At 48.0% G+C, this 24,014-nt stretch overlaps 1 protein-coding gene and 1 long non-coding RNA gene across 2 annotated transcripts; one reads left to right on the top strand and one right to left on the bottom strand.

The window, feature by feature from the left end:
* Nucleotides 1–11,030: 11,030 nt before the first annotated feature.
* LOC144616117 (uncharacterized) lies at nucleotides 11,031–12,687 on the bottom strand. The gene is made up of 2 exons (XR_013555066.1): nucleotides 12,528–12,687; nucleotides 11,031–11,805 (listed from the first exon to the last, which is right to left on the bottom strand). It is a non-coding gene; the product is annotated as an uncharacterized LOC144616117 (long non-coding RNA).
* Nucleotides 11,920–14,772, top strand: ADRB3 (adrenoceptor beta 3). The gene is made up of 3 exons (XM_078445554.2): nucleotides 11,920–13,293; nucleotides 14,005–14,144; nucleotides 14,243–14,772. Exons 1-2 carry the CDS (start codon nucleotides 12,120–12,122, stop codon nucleotides 14,025–14,027), a joined length of 1,197 nt encoding a protein of 398 aa, XP_078301680.2. The 5' UTR covers nucleotides 11,920–12,119; the 3' UTR covers nucleotides 14,028–14,144; nucleotides 14,243–14,772.
* Nucleotides 14,773–24,014: the final 9,242 nt, after the last annotated feature.

Genomic DNA, 24,014 nt, shown 5'->3' with positions numbered 1-24,014 from the left:
CCATTGTGGTTCTGATATGAATTGCATTGAATCCGTAGATGGCTTTGGATAGTATTGCCGTCTTAACGATACTGGGACTTTCAATCCAGGAACTTGGGATCTTTTCCATTTATGTAAGGTTTTCTTAATTTCTTTCAGCAATGTTTTGTAGTTTTCAGTGTACACGTCTTTTACCTTCTTGATTACATTTATTCCTAAAACTTTAATTTTTTTTTTTTGATGCTATTGTAACTGGAATTATTTTCTCAATTTTGGGATTGTTTGGTGGTAGTGTATAGAAATACAACTAATTTTTGGGTGTTGATTTTTGTATTCTACGACTTTGCTGAATTCATTTATTAGATAACACTGACAATTTTTTTTGGTGTGGATTCGTTAGTGTTTTCTACATATAGGATCATGCCATTTGTAAAGAGAGATAGTTACCTTTTCACTTTGGATGCCTTTTATTTCTTATTCTTGCCTACTTGCTCTGGCTAGGGCTTCAAGTAATATACTGAATAGAAATGGCAAAGTGGGCATCCTTATCTTGTTCATGATCTTAGGAGAAAAGCTTTCAATCTTTTATTATTGTGTGTAATGTTTTTCATATAACAGTTTTATCATGTTGAAGAACATTCCCTTATATTTTTAGTTTATTGTTTTTATTACTAACAGGTGTTGGATTTTGTTAACATCAAACTTTTTCTGCATCAATTGAGAAGACCATGTGTTTTTCTCATTCATTCTATTAATGCCACATATAGCATTGATTTCATATGTTACATTTCTGGGACAAATCTTACTTGGTTATGGTATATTATCTTTTTAATATGCTGCTAAATTTGGTTTGCTAGTATTTTGTTGAGGATTTTTCTGTCTATATTCACAAGGGACATAATTCTATAGTTTTATTTTTTTGTAGTATCTTTGTCTGGCTTTCGTATCAGGGTGATGCTGACCTCATAGGATGAGTTAGGAAGTGTTCTTTTGAAGAGTTTGAGAAGTATTAGGATAAATTCTGCTTTAAATGTTTGGTAGAATTCACTAGTGAAGCCATGTGTTTTTGTTTTGTTTTGTTTTCTTTTCTTTGTTGGGGAGTTTTTTTTTTCTTTTATTAGGTTTTTATTTAAATTCAAGTTAGTTAAAAAAATCTTTTTAATGTTTATCTTTGAGAGAGAGAGTGACAATGAGTGGGTGACAGGCAGAGAGAGAGGGTGACACAGAATCTGAAGCAGACTACAGGCTCTGAGCTGTCAGCACAGACCCCGATGTGGGGCTCAAACCCCCAAACTGCAAGATCATGACCTCAGCTGAAGTTGGGCGCTTAACTGACTGAACCACCCAGGTGCCCCTATATTCAACTTAGTTAATATACAGTGTAATATTAGCTTCAGGTGTAGAATTTAGTGATTCATCACTGCCATACAACACCTGGTGATCATCACAAGTGCCCTCTCTTTAATCCCCATCACCTTTTTAGCCCATCCCTCCACTCTATTGGGAGGTTTTGATTACTGATTCAATATCCTTGTTATAGATCTACTTAAATTTTCTATTTCTTCTTGAGTCAGTTCTGGTAGAGATTTTTGTTTCTAAGAATTTTCCCATTTCATCTAGATTATCCATTCTGTTGGCATACAGTCGTTCATGTTATTCCTTTATAGCCCTTTTTATTTTTGTAAAGTTGGTAGTAATGTCCCTTCTTTTATTTCTGATTTTAGTAACTTGAGTCTTCTCTTCTTTTTTCTTAGTCAAGGTGCCATGCACGTTTATCGTGTTATATTCAGAGACACATAAAATCTGACCGTCTCTCATTTGGTGATTAAAATTAATTAATTGGGTTTGGGTATTGTGAGACTGGCTCATAATATTTATTTATTTGTTTTTTAAATGTTTATTTATTTTTGAGAGAGACAGTGTGCAAGCAAGGGAGGGGCAGAGAGCAAGGGAGACACAGAATCTGAAGCAGGCTCCAGGCTCTGAACTGTCAGCACATAGTCGAATGTGGGGCTTGAACTTGTGAACCATGAGATCATGACCTGAGCCAAAATCACATACTTAACTAACTGAGCCACTCAGGCGCCCCCTGATTGGCTCATTATAAAACTCTCCTTCAGCTTTCATCAAATTGTTTTGTCAGCTTTTGACAATAATTGCCTATCCATTATTTCACAAGAGAATGCTGAATTTTAAAGAGAATACATTTTAGTGAACTCAAATATGCCAAGACAGGATAAAAGGTGCATTTTCAATGTCCAGCTTTGCAGTTCTGAAGCTGAGTGTGGTGGAAAGGAAACACATCCAAGAGTGAAGAACCTGGGGATCAGCCACATGCTGTAAGATCTTAGATAAGTCATTTGGCCTCTTTAAGCTTCAATCTGCAAAAGCGGGACACTGACCATGATGACCTGTGAAAGCACTTCACAACTTTGACTCTCCAGAAGTCTATTCTTTTTCTTTAACATGTAATGGCAGTTATGACTGATTAGCCTAGCTTTTGGGACACCGAGCCCTCAGTTCCTCCCTGTAGCCTTCAGGCCCAATGTGGGGCTTGAACTCACCACCCTAAGAACAAGAATCACAGGCTCTACCAGCTGAGCCAACCAGGCATCCCTCCAAGAATGTTTCTTGTTTCAAAGATTCACTTAAGATTGTGGTTCAATCTATTGCACTTCAGTGGTTATGCTTATCACATGAGACATCACTCCAGACAAGCTGCTCAGAGAGACCATCCTTTCCTTTTATCAAAGTGCTCAGCCCCCCAAACTTGACCCATACTTGGGCTGTGTGGAGAGAAATTTCTCCCAGCCTCCCAAGAACATCAAGTGTCTTCACATATTTTATCCCTTGGGCAAACTTGTCAGGAAAGGATCTTACAAGTCAGTCACCCTAAGGTATAACTGACCAAGAGACTTTCCCTTTCAGAGGCCTTTTCAGTTTAATAAGAGATACAAACTTCAGTAAAATATATATATATATATGTGCATATATATATACACATATATATGTATATATATATACACATATATATACATGTATATGTATATATATACACACATATATGTATATATATACATATACATATATATATGCATTTATAATGATGAAATTTTAAGAAGAGTTTTTTTTCCGTGGAGGAAGGCAACTTTCTATCTCCCTGAAATCATATGCTTTATCGTCTTTAAAGCAGCAGGCCTGACAATGGTTCTAACAACATTTCTTTTTTTTTTAATGAAACAAACAATTTTTAAGTTTATTTATTTAAGTAATCTCTATACCCAGCATGGGGCTTGAACTCATGACCCTAACATCAAGAGCCACATAGTCTTCCAACTGAGTCAGCCAGGTGCCCAGGTGCCCATCTAACAACATTTCTTTTTTTCTTTAAAAATTTTTGTAATGTTTATTTATTTATTTTGAGAGAGAGAGCGAGGGAGAGAGAGAGAGCAAGCAGGCTCTGTGCTGTCAGTGCAGAGCCCAACTCGGGGCTCCATGTCACAGATCATGAGATCTTGACCTGAGCTGAAATCAAGAGTCAGATGCTTAACTGAGCCCCTCAAGTTCCCCAAACAACATTTCTTGATCCATTGTTCTTCCTGGTGTGCTACAGCATCTGGAAGCTGTACCCAGGAAAGACCCCCTCCTTGGGAATATCTCCAGTTGGGGTTCCTCACCATCCTCTTAGGCTGGTGAATCAGGCGAGAAGCTACCCTTGGAGGAGGTGATAGTGGGTGAGCGTCCTACGGTCAGGTCAATCAGGGAAAGAGTGTCCTAGGAAAACTGGGGTGGGATATCCAGCCCTGGGGATGAGGAACCTTTTCAGTAGGAAGGCATTACCTTTTGTCAAATTCAATCAGAAGGGAGAACCACAATCGAATGAGTATCATGTCTGTAAGTTTGAATGTAACTAGGAATGAATGGATGAAGGTAAGACATCCAGGATTGAGGCTGAGAATGGTGAGTCAATGTCAGTGGGCCCTTTCCCAAGGTGCCTGGAGTATTAACCAAGGCAGGCAAGGCAGCTTAAAGAAGCCACTCCAATCCGGAACCTCCACACTTTTGCTTATGCCAGTCCTATCATCTGGGCTGCCCATTTTCCTTTTTCTATGCCTTTCTCCATCCTAATTATTTGCTAACTCTCAGCTCCAATTCCAATCTTCGTGAAGTTTTTTCCTGCTCGGAATCTGGCTCTCACTGATTCTCACTGCCCTCCTTCTGCCCTTGTCACGTGGCTGTTATTCTCTAGTTGTGTTGGAAGGGTGCTCTCATGTCCGATCCCTCTTGGCATCTCCCGCACCTGTCCTGGTGCCCAGCACACGGTTGTGCGCAGTAGTGCTGACTGATCAACGGATCATCAACACAATGAGGTAGGCATTCTTTCTCAGCCATCTTCTTGCAAAGAAAGGACTCTCCTGAGGAAATTCCCTGGGACAAATGACAATGAAACGTGGACAGCTGGCTAGCCAGTGACTTGTTCCCTCTGAGCAAGCAAGGCCGGTGCTGGGTTTAATTTAGGCTGCTCTGCCTTTCATGCTTTAAAAGGACTTTCCCACGACAGACTCGGGACCTGCGGTTCTGTGCCATTAGCACCACCACTGAGAGATGGGTGGTGAGAGACGCAGCCAAGTGTGCCGGCCTCTGACCTGGTTCTGCTTTTGCACTGGGCTTGGAGCTTTTTGTAGCAATGCGGTTTGCGGTTTCCTTCCCAGCGCAACAGATGGAGCATGCCCGTGTGGCGTACAAAGTCTGGGCTTCGGGGTGGGGGTGTGGTTTGCATCTACAAGTGGGTGGACTTCGGCTGGTCGCACATGAGTATGCATATGGATGTGATGACTCTCTTTGGGGGATATCTCAGTATCTCAGTCTCTGTAGGTTGTGTGCACATACCTCCGAGTGTGTGTGACTCTGAAGATGGGGTGTACTTATCTGCACGTGTGTGTGTTGTGTGCATGTTACACTTGTGTCCATCTGTGCGTGTGCCTATCTGGGAGAGCTCTCCCATTTCAGTTTCTGCCTTTCTAGGTAGGCACATCAGCGTGTCTCAGCTTCCAGGATGTGTGTTCACCCCAAGCTCTCCAACTGGTTTTCAAGAACGATGGCTCCTTTTTGTCCCTGGATCCTAATCATGGCGCCACATGAAATGGATTCCAATTGGCCCATTGGCTCCTCCTTCTCCTTCCTGAGAGGGGAATGAAGGAATGGAGGAGCTCCCCCCCCCCCCGCCCTCCCCCCCGCCCCGTGCTCCTAACAAGGACTCTTTTCCTTCCTAATGCCATTTCTTCTCGGTACTCTGTGGTTCTGATAGGGTGCCGGGACCCACAGAAGCATCATTGGGAATCATTTGGCATCATTCAGAATATTTTAATGGGGTCCAGATGCCACAAAGGGAAGACCTTTTTAGAAATCCAGGGCTGTCTTCCACTGCCCCCACCTCCCAGGAGAGAGCTGACATTCTTAGCACTGTTTACATTCTTTTCCTCCTTGCCTCTCTGTTCCCCACCCCTTCCAAGACCTCCTCACTTGGGGTTCACCGATAAACTGTGCCCCTATAAACAAAGCCCTCCTTCCTGCTCTGGAGGAGCCCAGCTCCACCCTGACTTGCCACAGCTCAGAATCCTGCCTTTCCTTCATCCACTCTCCTTGGCCACCCTCCTTCACCACTGCATTAACCCCTTCGTCTCCTTCAGGGCATCAGGGTCGAATTCAAAATCTAGGAAGCAGAGAAGGTCAATGTTAATGACTTGCTTCCAGTCTCCAGCCCTCCCTCCACCTCCACTCCCCTACCCTACACCCCAAACCCCTTTCCAGCAGAGAAGGTAGGACAAGCTGCCAGCCAAAGTCAGAGGCTGGAGATCCAGGTCACCTGGCTTCTCTTCCTGGCCTCACCGTGCCGTTTCCTTTGTGACCCTCAACAATCTCCTTGCTTCATCTGAATAGCACAATTTAGAAAATATACGTGATCATCCCAGCCTCCTCCCGCTGCTAATATCTTGTGGAACATCCACGAAGCAATATTTTCACAGAAGCCCAGGACTGCTGGGGTCAAGCTTAGGCATGTGAGAGGTAGCATGTGTGACCCAGGATTGAAGGCAGAGGATTAAAGTGTAACTACCTTACTAGCAGTGGGAAAATACTTGTCTGCTCATGGGGGGCTGGGTAGAAGGTACAGCGGTCCCTCTTCTAAGATGTCACCTTGATGTCCCCAAGAGACGCCCTCTTTGCTTTCTTTCTTTTCTCTGTAATGGGATAAAGCCACCCTATCCAATGTCTATGCCCAAAGCTGCCTACCACTGGCAGGACGGCTTTGGGGGAGCAAAGTGAAACCCAGCTCCCTCTTTGGGGCTGGGAGCTCTCTACCTCGCAGGCAGGGGATGGGTCCTCGTCACCGGTCTATCACTGGGGACTGGCACAAGAGAAAGTGTGCCGAACAGTGACTGAGAGGCTGGAAGACCAGGCTGCCACACCTCCACCACCGAGGTCCTCCTGCAAAGACTCAAGCTGCATGACAAGCCTGAGAATGTCTCCTTTCCTCCTGTTGCCCATTTATCATGAGAGGGGAAGACAGTCCCCTCCCGACTAGAAACAAAATGTCTTGCCTCCTCTTGGGATTAAAAAAAAAAAAAAAAAAAAAAAAAAAAAAGTGCCGTTTTCTCCATCCATGCCTTCTTCAAAAACAAGAAACACTTTCCTTTCTCCCCTGCCACAGCCTCTCCACTGGCATCTGGATCTTGGCTACCCCCAGACTTGATTCTTCCGTGATGGGCTTTTGGCAATCTAAAAGGATTTGTGGGATTTGGCTTCCTTCCTCTTTCCAGCCAGGATAGCTCCTCGTTCCCGGCTCAACTGGAGGGGTCGAATCATGTGAGGCATTAGTTTCTTTGTTGGAAGAGAAACTATCCTGCTTGTGTTGCTTCTTTTCCTTCCAGGCACCAGCCACCCTTTCCCCGGGACCTGCTTCCTTGGGGAAAGTGGGGGTCGATGTGAGAGAAGGGTCTAGAGCATGTTCAGCTTGAGTACTAGCCTCTTAAGCCAGACATGCTCCAGCCTTGTTTGAGTTTTCCGTCCCAAGGAGTAAGGAGAGAGACCACAGATCCAAGAAGCATGGCAGATATGACCTCTTCCAAGCTGAGTCCTTCTCCTGATAGAGAAAGGAAGTGCAAAGAAATCAGGCAAAGCGGTATCCAGGGGTGCCTTGGAAGGCCAGGAGAGAAATGTATCTGTGGGCTGGTGGGCAGCCTCTCCTGCTCTCTCTCTCCCACAATGGATTGATCTCACCCCATCTCCCTGGGTGGTGGTGCCTCACTGATCCTCGAAGAAAGGCTTGTCTGCACTGCAGGTGGGGTGTGTGAACTTTCCCAGCCCCTGGGGGACAGCTTTATCAAGAGTCAAGGACCTTCATGATTATTTAAGGAGACTAAAACAAATATTTCTTTTTCTACTTCAGGAGGGAAAGAAATATGTCCTGGTCCCTTCTTCTGTTGATGGCCAGGAAGAAAGAGAAAAGGCACTGTTAGAAAACCCTGAATGTCTACCCTTTCTCTGCCTATATAAGGTCTGTCCCAGGCTAGCGCTTAGGCACCAGAGGACCTTTTGTTTCCAAAGAATGGAGGCCCCTTCTCTGCCTCCCTTCAAGCTCCTTGCCTTGGTAAACATCAGATGGGTGTAGAGTTGGCCACGCCATGTTGTAGAATATAAGGAAAGTCTTAGGTTGGGGACTTCTTTTCAGTTCCAGAGGCAGGGCAGTGGTCTGTTCTGGGGCCTTGGTGGGAGTGAGGGGAGGTGCTCTGGAAAACGATCCGGCTCCTTGGATGCCTGTGCATCTGACAGGAATGAACCTTTACTGTATGATCATGGCCAAGACTCAGTTTTCCCTCTGGGCCTCGGCCTTTTAATTCTGTAAAATGTTGGTGTCAGATTTGACCTTTAAGACCCCTTAGCTCCGATTCTATGTCACCACCATCTTATCCCCCTGGACTAATTGGAGAAGATAGGCAGGGTAAAGAGAGGGAAGAAACTTCCACCTAGTTTGTGGTTCCTTCCAAGAACTTTAAAGCAAGATGGAGAGATTCTAAATCATAGCCTATAACACCTCTAACACATTGGATGAGGTATGAGGCTCTCAGTCACCTAAACTCCCCTAGGCTTCTTTCTACTCTCTCTCTCTCTCTCTCTCTCTCTCTCTCACACACACACACACACACACACACACACACACACACACACATAGAGTTGTGATGCACATAAGACTGACCACAAAAGCAAGGGAGGGACAGACTCCCTCTCCCACTATTAGAATCTCTACCCACCAGGCAGTATCTGCCTCTTCCGGTTCTACTGACCGCATATTCTAAATCACAGACCATCACACAACTGCCCTCTTACACAACAGGATAACTTTCACCCTTGGAGCCCCCAACACATAAACAGCAGCCCGGGGGGCCTGAATTCAGCAGATTAAGAAGCCCACATTCACTGTCTGCTTCCAAGGGCACAGAACAAAGGTCATTTGGGGGCCCAGGGCTCTCCCTGGGCAATGTATGCTTCTGCCCAGACTTGGATGACCTTTACAGACCAGGCAGCACTAATTCTCCTGGGGCCAGTCATTAGGACGACTTCCCAGAGGAGCAGGTCACTTGCCTCCAACCTCCAGCTGGCTAGCAAAAATGATGGCAAGAAAAAAAAATGATGGCAAGAGTATATACATGGGTACATTGCCTGGGGAGGGTAATTTGGCAGTAAATTCTAAATTGCAAATGTAAATTTATAAATTATGATACGGGAATTCTACCTGCAGGAATTTATTCTTTTCTTAATTAATTTATTTATTTTTGAGAGAGAGACAGAGTACAAGCAGAGGAGGGGCAGAGAGAGAGAGAGAGAGAGAATCTGAAGCAGGCCAGGCTCTGAGCTGTCAGCACAGAGCCTGTCGCAGGGCTTGAACTCGTGAACCGTGAGATCATGACCTGAGCCAAAGTTGGATGGTTAACCAAATGAGCCACCCAGGCGCCCCTGCAGGAATTTATTCGATAAATATACTTACACACATGTGAAATGACATGTTTCAAGTTATTCACTGCACTATCATCTTTTAGTAAAGATTGGAAGTAAATTAGATGTCCGTCAGTAGCCAATTGTTTTCATAGGTTACGGTATAGCTATATTATGGAATATTAAAAATGGGAAGCTATTATGTATTGGTATGGAAGGATTACAAATATACATCGTTAAGTTAAAATAAGCAAGGTGCAGGGCACCTGGGTGGCTCAGTCGGTTAAGCATCAGACTCATGGTTTCATGGGTTCGAGCCCCACATCGGGCTCTGCGCTGATGGTGCAGAGCCAGTCTGGGATTCTCTCTCTCTCTGCCCCTCCCTTGCTCACGCTGTCTCTGTCTCTCTCTAAATAAATAAATAAAGCTTAAAAAAAAAAGCAGGGTGCTGAATAGTGGGGATATCCTACTGCCATTTGTGTAGAAAAGAAAGGACAAAAGCACATGTACTTGTATTGATTTATTTACATATAACATATCACTAGATGGATAAAAAGAGACTAATGGTGGGTACTTGTGAGGGTGCTGAAAACCAGGATAAAGGGAACTTTCTATTACATGAATTTTGAATATTTTGATGGTTGAATAAAGTTGAATGCATACCCGGGGCACCTGAGTGGCTCAGTCGGTTAAGCTCTGACTTTGGCTCAGGTCATGAGCTCGTGGATCCAGAGTCTGAGCCCCGAGAGGGGCTCTCTGCTGTCATCGTGGAACCTGCTTTGGATCCTCTGTCTCCCTCTCTCTCTGTCCCTTGCCCTCCCTCCCTCTCTCTTCTCAAAAATAAATAAACGCAAAAAAGATTAAGTTGAAAAGCACAAAAGCAAGAAAAACAGAATAATCCCATGGACCAAAGTGGCAAAAGAAGGAGCCCTTCTGGCTGTCAGCCTCTTGGGCAGGGGGAGGCCAGACTAGGAATGAGAGCAGGAAGGGCCAGAGTAGAGGGAAGCATGCCAGGTGCTTCGGCAGTGCCCTGCTTACTCATAAAAGCCTTCACTAACAGGGCCTGGAATCTCTCTGCTCACACTCTTCTTTGGTTATTGCCCTAATCAGTCCCCAAACTCAAGCACACTCATGTGGCTTCGGAAAGCTTGTCTTTTTGGAAAATGTAAACATTATTACACACTTGTTCGGAATAAAGAAGTCACCCCCTAAAGCAATGACAGCCTTTGAAGTTGCTTGACTTCCTAGCCCCCTTCCCCCACCCTGGCCCTCAACTGATGTCCTGGAAAAAAATTGCTGAATGATATGTATTTGTTTTAGAGATTACTCTTTGAGAATCTTACGACACCCCTTTGAGATAACTGGCAACACTCTGGGGTGTTGCAAAACCCAACTGGGAAGTGGACATCCTGATGATCAGCAAGAGGGCACAGCCAAGACTCAAGGCCAAGTAGGGCCTGCCCACTTGGGCAGGACTGGGGGGTGGAGGGCAGAGGATAGGCTTTCCACCTCCACCTAGTGGGCATTTCCTTGGATCCAAAGGTACTTGGGGTCCAAAGGCTTGGGGTACTGCATGGGCGTGGAAGGCATTTGCTTGGGGGCCACTGACAACCTGTGGGGGGCCACCCACAACCCTGCTTGTGGGTGAGCTGCTGGGTCCCTGGGAGACAAAACTGGTTCTTTCTCCTCAAGGATAATTTTAGGCCCTCACGTCCCCTCGAGTCTTTCTTACTCCCAACCCCAGGCTCAGCCTCCCAGAGGGATTGCTTAGACCATACAGCGTTCTTTTGAAATATAGAGCTGTTCAAAAGAGACATGTGAGGGTATGGCCCCGGAGGCATTTTCCATGATCATTTTTTCCCCTTTTGTCCCGTTGTTACCCCGGGTGGAAGCAAGACTGCTCCAGGATCAGGTTGTGATAGGATTTAATAAAGGTGTTATGTCGGGGCGCCTGACAGTACAGAGCGGGCTTGGGATTCACTCGCTCTCCCAAAATAAATAAATAAACATAAAAAAATAAAGGTAATTTTTAATTTTTTTTGATGTTTATTTTTGAGAGAGAGAGAGAGAGAGAGAGAGAGAGAGCAGGGGAGGGCCAGAGAGAGAGGGAGACACAGAATCCAAAGCAGGGCTCCAGGCTCTGAGCTGTCTGCACAGAGCCCAAGGCAGGGCTCAAACTCACCAACCTTGAGATCGTGACCTGAGCCGAAGTCCCATGCTTACCCGACTGAGCCACCTGGGTGCCCCCAATTTTAAAGAAATTTTAAAAGCAGGGACCCATCTAGAAATTCTCTAGGTGGAAAGGTGTGTGGAAGCGGCAAGGGACAATGGGGAAGATGGAGAAATGGAAACTTTCAGCATCTTAGGCTGTGTGAAGCCTAATCAAAATTCAAATGAGCAGGCAAGTATAAAGACTCCAGGAAAACATCAAATTTCCCTGCTAACTGGAAAGAACAGCAACAAGACAACGGAGAACTGGAGGGGCAGGGCAGGTGAATGAAATAGAAGGGAAAGGGGCCAAGTCTCATTGGCGCGAAGTCTTGGGAAAAGAGAGAAGATACTTTGACTTACAATATTTTAGAGAAGGACCCTCAAGTAGGTGCGGTGCTAGTGGGGATCATTTTGCTGGCCCTGGGAGGGTTCCCTTTTCCTCTGACAAGGTAAGGCGGTGGTGGTGATGTCTTCATGACCTTTCTGCTAGCGAAGCTGCAGGACCTTCCGGGGAAATTGGTGCGGCGTTCCAGGCAATCAGTGCCGACGGAGTGTTGCGCTGAGTGCCTGCGGTGGTCACGGCAGGAGTGGGCACATGGTGGCAGAGAAGTCCGGGTGTTGGCACTCCAGATAAGGTTACAAGAAAACTCAGACATCCATCTCATTTCTCTCCCCTCCCTCCAATTCCCTTCCTGGCGCCCAGCATAGAGACTGTTGGCCGCTGCCCCTTTAAGGGCCTCCACTCCTCCCCACCCCAAGCAGTGGCACCGGGGCGGGTAGTGGGGAGGGGGGGAGGTTGAGCGTTCTCGCCCCGGTCAACTAGGGAAAATGGCCCAGGCCCGGGAAATCGCTCCCACGCCCCGCTGTCCCCGCCCCCGAACCGGGTGAGCTGGGAGACCCCTTCTCTCTTTCCCTCCCGCCCCACGCACGCCGCGGGAATGGCTCCGTGGCCTCACGGGAACGGCTCTCTGGCTTCGTGGCCGGATGCCCCCACCCCGACGCCCAATACTGCCAACACGAGTGGGCTGCCGGGGGTGCCGTGGGCGGTGGCATTGGCGGGGGCGCTGTTGGCGCTGGCCGTGCTGGCCACCGTGGGAGGCAACCTGCTGGTCATCGTGGCCATCGCTCGGACGCCGAGACTCCAGACCATGACCAACGTGTTCGTGACCTCGCTGGCCACAGCAGACCTGGTGGTGGGACTCCTGGTAGTGCCGCCGGGGGCCACCCTGGCGCTGACCGGCCACTGGCCCCTGGGCGCCACTGGTTGCGAGCTGTGGACCTCAGTGGACGTGCTGTGTGTGACGGCCAGCATTGAAACCCTGTGCGCCCTGGCCGTGGACCGCTACCTGGCAGTGACGAACCCGCTGCGCTACGGCGCCCTGGTCACCAAACGGCGCGCCCGGGCAGCCGTGGTACTGGTGTGGGTCGTGTCAGCGGCGGTGTCGTTTGCGCCTATCATGAGCAAATGGTGGCGCGTGGGAGCCGACGCCGAGGCGCAGCGCTGCCACTCCAATCCGCACTGCTGCGCTTTCGCCTCCAACATACCCTACGCGCTGCTCTCCTCCTCCGTCTCCTTCTACCTTCCGCTCTTTGTGATGCTCTTCGTCTACGCGCGCGTTTTCGTCGTGGCTACGCGCCAGCTGCGCCTGCTGCGCGGAGAGCTGGGCCGCTTCCCACCAGGGGAGTCTCCGCCGGCCGCGTCTCGCTCTCTGTCCCCCGCCCCGGCGGGGCCGTGCGCTTCTCCCGCAGGGGTGCCCTCCTACGGTCGGCGGCCCGCGCGCCTTCTGCCTCTCCGGGAACACCGAGCCCTGCGCACCTTGGGTCTCATCATGGGGACCTTCTCTCTCTGCTGGTTGCCCTTCTTTGTGGCCAACGTGGTGCGCGCCCTCGGGGGCCCCTCTCTGGTTCCCAGCCCGGCTTTCCTGGCCCTTAACTGGCTAGGCTATGCCAACTCCGCCTTTAACCCGCTCATCTACTGCCGCAGCCCCGACTTTCGCAGCGCCTTTCGCCGCCTGCTGTGCCGCTGCCGGCGGGAGGAGCGCCACGCAGCAGCCTCCCGGGCTGGAGAAACCTCGGATGCCCCTGCGGCGCTGACCAGGCCCGCAGAGTCGGGTAGGTAACCGAAGCGAAGGGGTTGGCGGCTCAGGATCTGGAAGCATTCGGTGTCTCATGTGGCCATTTCTCAGAGTTTGGGGTTCGGGAGGAGAAGGTGGGGTTGGGGAGGTCTCTGCAGCGAAAGAAGGGGGACAAGGAGGACGGAACCAAAAGGGAACCCAGGAGACTTTTTTCTCCAGCATCCCACCCACCTGCCCCAGGGTTGAAGCAAAGAAAGGCGGAGGATTGTTCTTCACCCCAGGACCCAGTGCGGGAAGTGTGGCCAGGAAGTGCGGCTTTACCGTGGGCCTGCCTGGTCAGCTCTAGATTTTCTAGCCCAGTTCTTTGGCCTCGCATATTTCTTGCCTGCACTTGGGCTGGCTTTGACTTGCGGAGAAGAATAGAGCACCACCCACCCCCCCGCCCCCACCCCGGCCCTTAGCCTCAGCTGTGGTTTCTTTGAAAGGTTTGATGGCTGTGGAGGTGAGACTCTACTTCGGCTATGAAGGGTAAACAGGAGTAGGGGAACCTGTGAGCCCCAGTTCTTCTCCCTGGCAGGAACAGGGCTGGAGATGGGGGTGGGTATTTTGTGGCTGGGTGGAGCCCGGATGCTTTTGTGTGATTACATACATATTCTTCCCAGGGTCCCTGACTTTCACCCCTGCTCTTTAGTGCTTCTGTTCCCACCCTGTGCCCCTCACCCCAAGATATATTATCTCCATTTTTCAGGGCTTCCTGGGGGAATTTCTTAGGTCCTGAACGACAAGAAACAACTCTGTTCATCCAGAACTTTTGGAAAGCCTCTGGCCTCTGTTTAGAATGAGCCCTGTGGAGTTTCCCAGCTGGAAATCTCTGACCTCCAGAAACTGGTGACTTGGCCTTGGGGTGGGGAGGGGGGCCAACTGGGGAGGGAAAATCTTTAGCAGGTGGGTTTTCACTACCCTCTCTGCCTCTCTCTTTCTGAGAGAACTTTTCTAAGCCCTGAACTTCACCACTACCTCAGCAGCTGAAGTATCCAGCAGCCTGGAGCAGCCGGACTAGCTTTGGTGGGACACCTGTCACCTTGCTCACTTCTGTGCTGTGTGCTTAGGGCAGAGACAGCACTCCTCCTTCCATCCCTCCTGCTGCCTAGACCTGACGGACCACTCAGTGCTCCCCACGCTCGCTACTTGCTCTGTGGCCTAAGCTGGGAGCAGGAAGCTAGCAAAGGTGCAGCTTTGGGGTTTTGTCCCTGACACATCGCTACGGATCTCTAAGCACCGGCCTCCCCCACTTTGGACACAGGACAGCTTTGATCTACCTCACAGCAGTGCCGGAAGGACTTCTTCAGGGTTTTTTTTTGGAGGGGGGTGGGGGGGGTGATGGTTCCGGGATTCATAGGAGGCCGAACCATTAGAACAGATCCCTTCTTTTCCTTTTAGCATCAAATGAATAAATATTACTGAATGCGATTCCTCCATTGCCTTCTTTTCTCCATCCCGCACCACCCCCATAATCCACTTACACCCTTCTTAGAGCTGGCTTTTGACAGATGCAGTAAATTAGGACTAGTCCTTGCCCCTTTCTTCCTAATCCTCATGAAACAAAAAATGAGAAGTCTGTTTGGGTAAAGGGGAGTGAGTTTAAGCCTTTGACACTCCTGTATCTCCACCTTTCCAAAATTCATGGAACCCAGTTGCAAGTGGGTAGCAAAGCCATGCTTCCCAAAGACTTGAGTGTAGTGCTCATAGGAGGACAGAGTTTGCTGTGCTCAGGATCAGGGTCTATGGGCATATGTCAGCTCCCATGCTATAAGCCAGCAGTGAATTCCTAAGATCCCATTGCCCGCGGGAACCAGTTTTGTCTAGTGTTGTACGTGTATGTGTGTCTGGAGGCCCAGAGTGTTGTCTGTGTTGGGCAAATGTCTTTGGTTACAAATGTATTCTGATGCTTCCTTTCCATAACCTCTACCTGTCCTGGGCTGCAGAAATCAATGTTATCCTCTTGAAGTAAAACTGGAGTCCCAAGTTTGAGCCAGTTGATAAAGTTTTTTCCTTATTTCAATTCTTATGAACCTTATCAGCAGTTTCCTATGGAAAGGAAATTTCTGTGGCAACCACTGAATCATTTTGCGAGTTCTTACTTAAACTCCATAAGCAGAGACGATTGCCCAGGCTGAGGTACAGGATGACCAGGAAATCATCAAATATTTAATGTGCTGTGTGACAGCGGTGTGCGGTGCACAAGGTGGGTTTGGGGGCTCCGGAGTTATGAAATTTTGATCTGTCCTGAGGATAAGCCCAGTGGATTTCCACATATGGGTGTTCCCTGTGAATTTGACCTGGGCTATGCGGCTCCCTTTTCCCCAGGAGCCCATGTTTTATTTCTCAGGATGTTTGCATACCAAAGATGACTTTCTCCTTTTGAATCCAGAGCAGTGTGAGATCTCTGGGGTCCGAGGTGTGTGGGAGGTTTCTTGGCAAGGACTCAACTTTTGAATGCTTAGTGGAGAAAGAAGTCTTGCTTTGGCCTGGGATAAGTAAGAGGGCCTCCTCTCTCCATCTCTGGATATTTTTGCAACATCACTGAGGAAAGTTGTCCAGTCATTCCTGGGCAGGGAAGAAGGATGATTTTTGGGAGGGGGGCAGAGAGTGGGGCTCTGGCTTGGAGAAATGTCCTTGAACGTTATCCAAGAGCCCATACTGCGTGAGTCTTGCTCGACACACACCCATGTGCCAGCTGTCAGGCTCCTTTAGAGTGTTTAGACTTGCACTGGGCTGTGGACTCCATCTGCAAATTGTCACCAGTGCATCTGACAGATGGAGAGTCAGCCATTCTGGTCGTCTCTCCGGCAACTTGTGGCCAGGTGTCAGGCTGGGGGAGATTTACATCTTGGATGCTGAGCAGGCTGCTTTTGCTAACGGAGCCTGAGCAAACAACCATCCTCTGAAGCTAGAGAGGTGAAGACTTACAGACCGATGAGACCGAGCGAGCCTGTGGACCCCTGGCCTTCCTAGAACCTGTTAGCAGGAGCTGGGCATGCACAGAGATGACAGCGCGAAGGGGGCGGAACTTGGCAGAGACCGGATGAGGAGTGACTGGCTAGTCCAGAGGTGACTTGACCTTCTGCTTCAGGTGGAGCCACGAAGGAGCAGGCAGAATCAGGGTAAGGAGGAGGTGGAGAGCAGGCTTTCCTGGGAGGCTCCCTGTGGTAGATTCTTCTGGGGAACAATGGTCAGCGCAGGCTGTGGTTGTCACAGGCAGTCACGGGGCTATCAATCCCCACCAGCTCCATTCCTCAAGCTCTTACAAACTGGGAGCAGCCTTGCTCCTTTCATTCTGGGGGCATAGGTGAAGGCCATGGAAATCATGCTCCTTTGTGTTTTGATCCTAAAACCCAATCATCTGGGCTCCCTCTCATGCTTCCTGGCTGCGTGCATATATTTGTGTTTGCATGTCTCTCCAGAGGAGCGGGAACCTGCAATGGGGAGCACAGCTAATGCCCTCCCCGACGCTGTGCAAAAAAGCCCTGGATGTGGTCCACTACGGGACAATGGGTTGAGGCAACTCAGTTAAATTAGCAGGAACTCCAGGAGGCCATCTAATCTTTCCTAGCTCGTCCTATTATGATACGAAGGAAAAGCAAAACGCTTTCCTCCATTTCCTCATCTATAAAGTAAATGGAGACAGGTTTACTTTCTCTCCTCTCTAGGGCTAGCTCTCCTAAAGCTCTGTGCTGGCTGAGGTCGAGCATCGCAGCTTCAGACTTTCCTCCACCCAAGGCGTAAACGGTGCTGGGCGCCACCTGATGGCGATGGCAGGTCCAACAGGTGTGGGCTTCGCAGGGTGGGTCCGTTGGGACCTGCGGCAGGAAGGCAGTGTTCAGAAGGCCACAGACTATCAGGGCTGGAAGAGACCTTGCGAATGATTTAGTCCAACCCTTTGATAAAGCGGGTGAAGAAACTGACTTCTAGAGAGGTGAACTGTGAGTAACCAAGATCACTTTAGTCAGAGAAAGGCAACACTGGTAGTGTAATGAGCACCAAACTTGGAGCTGGAGAAGCAAGAAAGGGAGGAGGAAGGAAATGGTCATTTACTGAGTGAGCATCAGTCAATAAGCCAACGCTGTAAGAGGCGATCTGCAAATGGTAGGTGAAGTGATACCAAACAAACAGTAGAGCCTCATAGAAACCAAATATCTTCTTTTCTTCTTCTTTTTTTAAAGTTATTTATTTATTTTGAAGTGTGTGTGTGGAGGGGGTGTGGGGACTGAGAGAGAGGGAGAGAATCCCAAGCAGACTCCGCACTGTCAGCACAGAGCCTGGCATGGGGCTCGAACTCACGGACCATGAGATCATGACCTGCACTGAAATCAAGAGTTGGATGCCTAACCGACTGAGTCACCCAGGTGCCCCGAAATTAGATAGGTTCTAACCCAGCCTACGAGACTCTAAATTTCATTTTCCTCCCCTCCACACACACTGATAATCAGTTATGTGACACCGAGCAGGTTACTTGTATCTCTGACGTTTTGTTTGCCTGTGAGTCGAATGGAATTCTATTATTGTTCTACTCAGCCCACGCAGACTGGTTTTGAAGACCAACTAAGAGGTGACATATAAAGCAGGAAACCGAAGGAAAACCTTTGGAAACCGAAGGACTCCTCCAGTGTAAGTGGAGTCATTGGAGTAGGCAGCGAGGACTAGTCCCAGGCCTCCGGGGTTTTGATTTGCGGATGGTCCTGCCTCCGTAGACAGCCTAGATCTTGGACTTGTCTTTGGCCAGGGTGGCCACGTCCCACCTCATCTTTCTTCTGCAGGTTCATCCGTGCCTCGGATTGATGCCCCTGGTTTCATATCCATGTCACATGCACATCTCCCCCTCTGGCTCCTTTTTCACACTTAGACTCTCATCTGGCCTGTGTCTGATGTTTCGGTCCTAGTTTGGCTCACCCTTCCATTTCCCACACAGCATTTGTAATGAGCTAATTTTTTTTCTTTAATTTTAGAAAGAGAGGAGGGAGGAGAGGGGCAGATGGAGAGAGAGAGAGAGAGAGAGAGAGAGAGGATCCTGAGCAGGCTCACACTCAGCACGGAGCCCAATGAGGGGCTTGATGCCACGACCCTGAGATCACGACCTGAGCCAAAATCAAGGGCTGGATGTTCAACTGATGGAGTCACCCAGGCACCCCAGTGATGAGCTAAATTTTAAGGAGGGACAGAAGTTTAGAACACAGAGCACTTCTGGATGTCAGGGCTTTATGGTACATTATAGCAAAGGTTCATTAGAACAAGGCCATGAGAAACCAAAAAGGGAGACAGTCAATTAGTTTGCTAGGGCTGGCATAACAAATTACTTTCCTCATAGTTCTGGAGGCTAGAAGGAAAAAATCAAGTATTGGCAGGATCATGCTCTCTCTGAAAGCTCTAGGAGAGGAATCCTTGGCTGCCTCTTACACGTTCTCCTGGTTGCTGGCAATCTTTGGCATCACAAGGCTTGTAGCTGTGTGATTACAACTCTGGGGGCGCCTGGGTGGCTCAGTTGGTTAAGTGTCCGACTTCAGCTCAGGTCACAATCTCATGGTTCATGAGTTCGAGCTCCATGTGAGGCTCTGCGTTGACAGCTTGGAGCCTGGAGCTTGCTTCCGATTCTGTGTCTCCCTCTCTCTGCCCTTCCCCCGCTCGTGCTCTGTCTCTCTCTCTCTTTCAAAAATAAATATTAAAAAAAACCCCAAAAGCTCTGCTTGTCTTCACATGGCCTCTGCCTGTGTGTCTATGTCCACATTTATAACAACACCAGTCATTGCATTAGGGCCCAACTTAATTCAGTATGAGCTCATTTTAACTTGATTACATCTGCAAAGACCCTATTTCTAAATAGGGTCACACTCACAGGTTCTGGGGGATAGGACTTCAGCGATTCTTTAAGGGGGACACAGTTCAACCCACAACAGAGGGTATGGGAAGGAGGAATACTATACTCCTAGCTTTTTTGTACTCATCTTATTCCTGCTGTTTTTTTTTTCATTTTTTAAAGTATATTTATTTATTTTTTTAGACAGAAAGAACACACAGGGGAGGGGCAGAGAGAAAAGAAGAGAAAGAATCCCAAGGAGGCTCCACACCGTCAGCACAGAGCCCGATGTGGGACCATAGCCGAAGTCAGACACTTAACTTACTGAGCCACCCAGGCACCCCATTCTTACTGTTTTTTTAGTTTGTTTACTTTGAGAGACAGAGAGAGAAAAAGAGAGAGTGAGGGAGGGGCAGAGAGAGAGAGAGAGAGAGAGAAGCCCAAGCAGGTTCTGCACTGTCAGCACAGATAAGCCCTGAGATCATGACCTGAGCTGAAATCAAGAGTCGGACGCTTAACTGACTGAGCTACCCAGGAGCCCCATTATCCCTGCTGTTTTAAACCCACATTTTCAAGGTTCTTCTTCATGCTGTTATCAGTTTGAAGGGTGGTAGGCGTTTGATCTACTTATGGATTTCCATTTTGGGGACTTTCCTCCCTTCTCCACTGGCCCCAGATTTGGGAGGCCACTGAACAAGTCAGACCTTGTGTTGTCTCCTGTGGACAGAAGTTGCTCTCCCCTCTCCGGTTTCCTTTATTCCTTAGGTTTTAGGAAGAAACTGGAGTCTTAGCTTAAGTGGTAGAACCCTTAGCTGGGTACCGGGTCTTGCTGAAGATACCCTGGAGCCTCGCTTGCAGCTAGTAGCTAGGTCTGACTATGTGACGGTTTAGGTGTGCAGCTTCCAGGTCTGCCATTAAAGGAAAAGGACACATCCTTCACATCCAACTTCTACCTTTTCCACTGGCTGGAATGCAGGTGTGACGGTAGGAACTAAAGCAGCCACCTTAGGTCATGAGATGGCAACTATGTGTTGCAAATGGCAGAAGAACGTGGGTGTTCAATAATGTGGAGTCACCATTTCCACCATGGACTGCCTATGTTTAAGACCCTTAAGTGAAGGAGAAATAAACTCCGATCTTGTTTAAGCCACAGTTATTTTAGCCTCCCCACATTTTTTTTTAACATTTATTTTTTTATAAATTTTTTTATTTATTTTTGGGACAGAGAGAGACAGAGCATGAACGGGGGAGGGACAGAGAAAGAGGGAGACACAGAATCGGAAACAGGCTCCAGGCTCTGAGCCATCAGCCCAGAGCCCGACGCGGGGCTCGAACCCATGGACCGTGAGATCGTGACCTGGCTGAAGTCGGACGCTCAACCGACTGCGCCACCCAGGCGCCCCTTAACATTTATTTTTGAGACAGAGAGAGACAGAGCGTGAACAGGGGAGGGGCAGAGAGGGAGACTCAGAATCTGAAACAGGCTCCAGGCTCTGAGCAGTCAGCACAGAGCCCGACGCGGGGCTCGAACTCATGGACCACGAGATCATGACCTGAGCCGAAGTCGGACGCTTAACCAACCAAGCCACCCAGGCGCCCCTAGCCTCCCCACATTTTAAACAGTAGCTGAATCAAACAAATTCATCAATGAAGGGATAACAAAAGAGGGTAGAAATGAATGGGCATCTGCTGACATTCCGTGATGAATGTAGCTTGGGTTGTAGAGCTGCCCTGCTTTGCTACCTCTTAGGGCACCTCTGATCTCTGGGAACTGGCATCTCTATCGAGTCTGAGTTCGTGTTGCACCTGAGACCATCAAGTCCATTTTTTGACGTTGACTCGCATGGGGACAATGATCAGTGAGTGTATTAGTTTTCCAAGTCTGCTGCAACAATTTGACCTTGATGACCTCGATGGCTTAAAACAACAGAAATTTATTCTCTCATAATTCTGGAGGTCAGAAGTCTGAAAGTAAGGTGTCAATAGGACTGGCTCCTTCTGGTGGTTCTGAGGAGGAATCCATCCCATGCTTCTTTCCCAGCTTCTGGTGGCCCTGGCAATTTTCAGCATTCCTTGGTTTGTAGACAAAAATCACTCCGATCTCTACCTCTGTTCTCACTTTCTCCCTGTGTCTGTAAGGGTCTCTTTTCTGTCTCCTATAGGAACACATGCCATTGGATTTGGAGCCTATCCTAATCCAGGATGATCTCATGTTAAGATCCTTACCTTAATTATATCTGTAAAGACGCTTAATCCAAATAAGGTCATATTCAGAGATTCCAAGTTGACATATATTTGGGGACTACTATTCAGCCCACTACAGTGAGAGACACATAAATCTTTTATCTCAGAGTTCCGGTCTCAAAGATTATAATCCACCCATTTACCCTTCAGGAAAGGGCTGTTCTCTCCAGAAGCTCTTGGACTCTGTGGTAGGCACAATTCTGAGAAACCCCAAGGACCCATGTCCTTGTATTATTCCCTCCCCTTGAATGTGGGTGGGACCTGTAATTTGCTTCTTTTTAAAAAAAAAATTAAAAGTGTTTATTTCTGAGACAGAGAGAGACAGCATGAGCAGGGAAGGGCAGAGAGAGGGGAAGACACAGAATTGGAAGCAGGTTCCAAGCTCTGAGTTGTCATCACAGAGCCCGGCGTGGGGCTCAAACTCATGAACCACAAGATCATGACGTGAGCTGAAGTTGGACGCTTAACCAATCGAGTCACACAGGCACCCCTGTAATTTGCTTCTAATGAATAGAATATGGCAATGGTGATGGGATATCACTCCTGTGATTATGTTATATTATGTAGCAGAGGTGAAAGAATTTCAAAGATGAGATTAAGATCTCTACTCAATTGATTTACGTTAATAAAAAGGTAGATTATCCTGGGTGGGCCTGACCTAACCAGGTGAGAGACCTTTAAAAGAAAGTCAGGGGTCAGAGCTGGAAGAAGTCAGAAAGATACTCTTGCTGGCCTCAAGGATGCTAGCCACTATGAGTTCCACAACTGCGAGGAAGTGGATCCTGCCAACAATCATGTGAGTTGGAAGAGGACCCTGAGCCCCAGATGAGACTGTAGCCCTGGCTGACATTGTCACTGCAGCCCGGTGAGACCCTGAGCAGAAGACCCAGCTCCCTCATGGCCAGACTCCTGACACATGGAAATTGTGAGTTAATAAATGTGTGTTGTTCTAAGCTGTGATGTTTGTAGTCATTTGCTACATAACAACAGAAAACAAATGTAGATTCACTGCACAATTCTGCCCAAGGCTGCTCTTTTTAACTGTACTTCTCTGGTGGTGGTTTTCTGTTTTTGTTATTTTTGTTTGTTTTGTTTTGTTTTGTTTTTAAGTTTATGTTTCTTAAGCTGTCTCTACACCCAACATGGGGCTCAAACTCACAGCCCTGAGATCAAGAGTCGTATGTTCCACTGACAGCCACCCAGGTGCCCCTCTCTGGTGGTGTTTTTAAAGGTTTCCCATCAGAAACCAAAGACAATGGACCACAAGCTCAGGAAGATCCCATGATCTGCCATGGTTTACTATTCTTCCAAAGGACCATCGGAGACTGTTGCTTGGGTGTCCGAGGAATAGGGTCTTTCAGTCTTTGTTTTTCACGAAGACCTGAGAGAATGACCAGTCAGTCTCTGATTCCTTGGCCCCCACACACTTTTTAAGAAAATTAGGAGCTAAAGGTCCAAAAGCCATTTAAGTACAGGTTTTATTTCTGAGATGCTAGTGAGGAGACCCCTTTATACCACGAACACACAGCAAACACAGTTCCCAAAATCTCTTTAACAAAACACAAGATGAACTATTGTTGCTTCCGCTGTTAGTATTCCCAGAAGGGACAAGGGATGGGTCACTTCTTCCCAGGGAAGAGAGAAATGGGGACAGGAGAGCTTTGCATCAGCTCAGAGCCACCCACAGTGTCTCTGGTTTCTCTCTAGTCACTGGATCATGTGAGTGAGCCCTTTCTCCCAGGCTTCCCCCTGGGCCCAAGTCTAAGCCTACTGATGTTGGAACATTCTCCCAGGACCACAGGGAGAGAGACTGGGGAACTAAGGGAAGCATAGGCAGCTGCTGTTCCAATGGAGAAATTCCTACCATTTTTGGGGAAGGAGAAACATATGGGGCTGATGGCGAACTTTACTGCTCCAGCAACCTCAAGTTCCAGAGCCTAGCTGAGTGATGGCTTCCTCCCATTTTCTGAGGGTAGAACTGGTCTTAAGAGCAAACTGTTTTTATCCCTACCCACGTCCCCTTGGTCTGGTTGGTAGGTACCTTGGTAGGGTTGCTGGCGAGCTGTGATTGACCTGGGTGGTCTGGTATTGGACTTCTGACTTCACGGAATGAAAAAAAATTTAAACTTTGCCTTTGCTGTCCTTTAACATTTCTTGCAAGTTGTAATGAAAAATATGTTTCTTTAAAAAACAATAAGGAGGCAGAGGGGTGCCTGGGTGGCTCAGTCGGTTAAGAGTCTGACCTTGACTCAGGTCATGATCTCACCATTCATGAGTTCAAGCCCCACGTAGGGCTCTGAGCTGACAGCTCAGAGCCTGGAGCCTACATCAGATTCTGTGTCTCCCTTTCTCTCTGCCCCCACCCCACTCATGCTCTGTCTCTGTCTCTGTCTCAAAAATAAATAAACATTAAAAAAAAATTAAAAAGCAGTAAGGAGGTAGAGAAGTTGTACCAAAATAAGTGGAAATTATTAGTGACACATAAGATATTGTTTATGTTAAGCAAGTATTTTTCAGAACTGCCCCTGCTCACCAACATCTCCCTCTTGCTTGGTTTGGTGCCTGGTATTTTTGTGTAGGACATCTGACAAGTCTACCCATTAGCGAATGCCATAGCTGAGGCCCTCATCACTTCTTAACCAAATTAACTAAAATAGTCTCCA

The sequence above is a fragment of the Panthera onca genome, chromosome B1 (assembly GCF_046562875.1).
Source record: "Panthera onca isolate mPanOnc1 chromosome B1, mPanOnc1 haplotype 2, whole genome shotgun sequence".
NCBI classification, from domain to species: Eukaryota; Metazoa; Chordata; class Mammalia; order Carnivora; family Felidae; genus Panthera; species Panthera onca.
Note: the sequence above shows the minus strand (reverse complement) of the source record. Positions and strands in the feature narration are given on the sequence as shown.

What these genes read in the sequence shown, in the direction of transcription:
- ADRB3 (XM_078445554.2), top strand. Translation starts at nt 12,120, where the DNA reads ATGGCTCCGTGGCCTCACGGGAACGGCTCTCTGGCTTCGTGGCCGGAT. An exon ending in GACCAGGCCCGCAGAGTCGG is followed by an intron (nt 13,294 to 14,004) that starts GTAGGTAACCGA and finishes TCCATTTTTCAG; the next exon opens with GGCTTCCTGGGGGAATTTCT.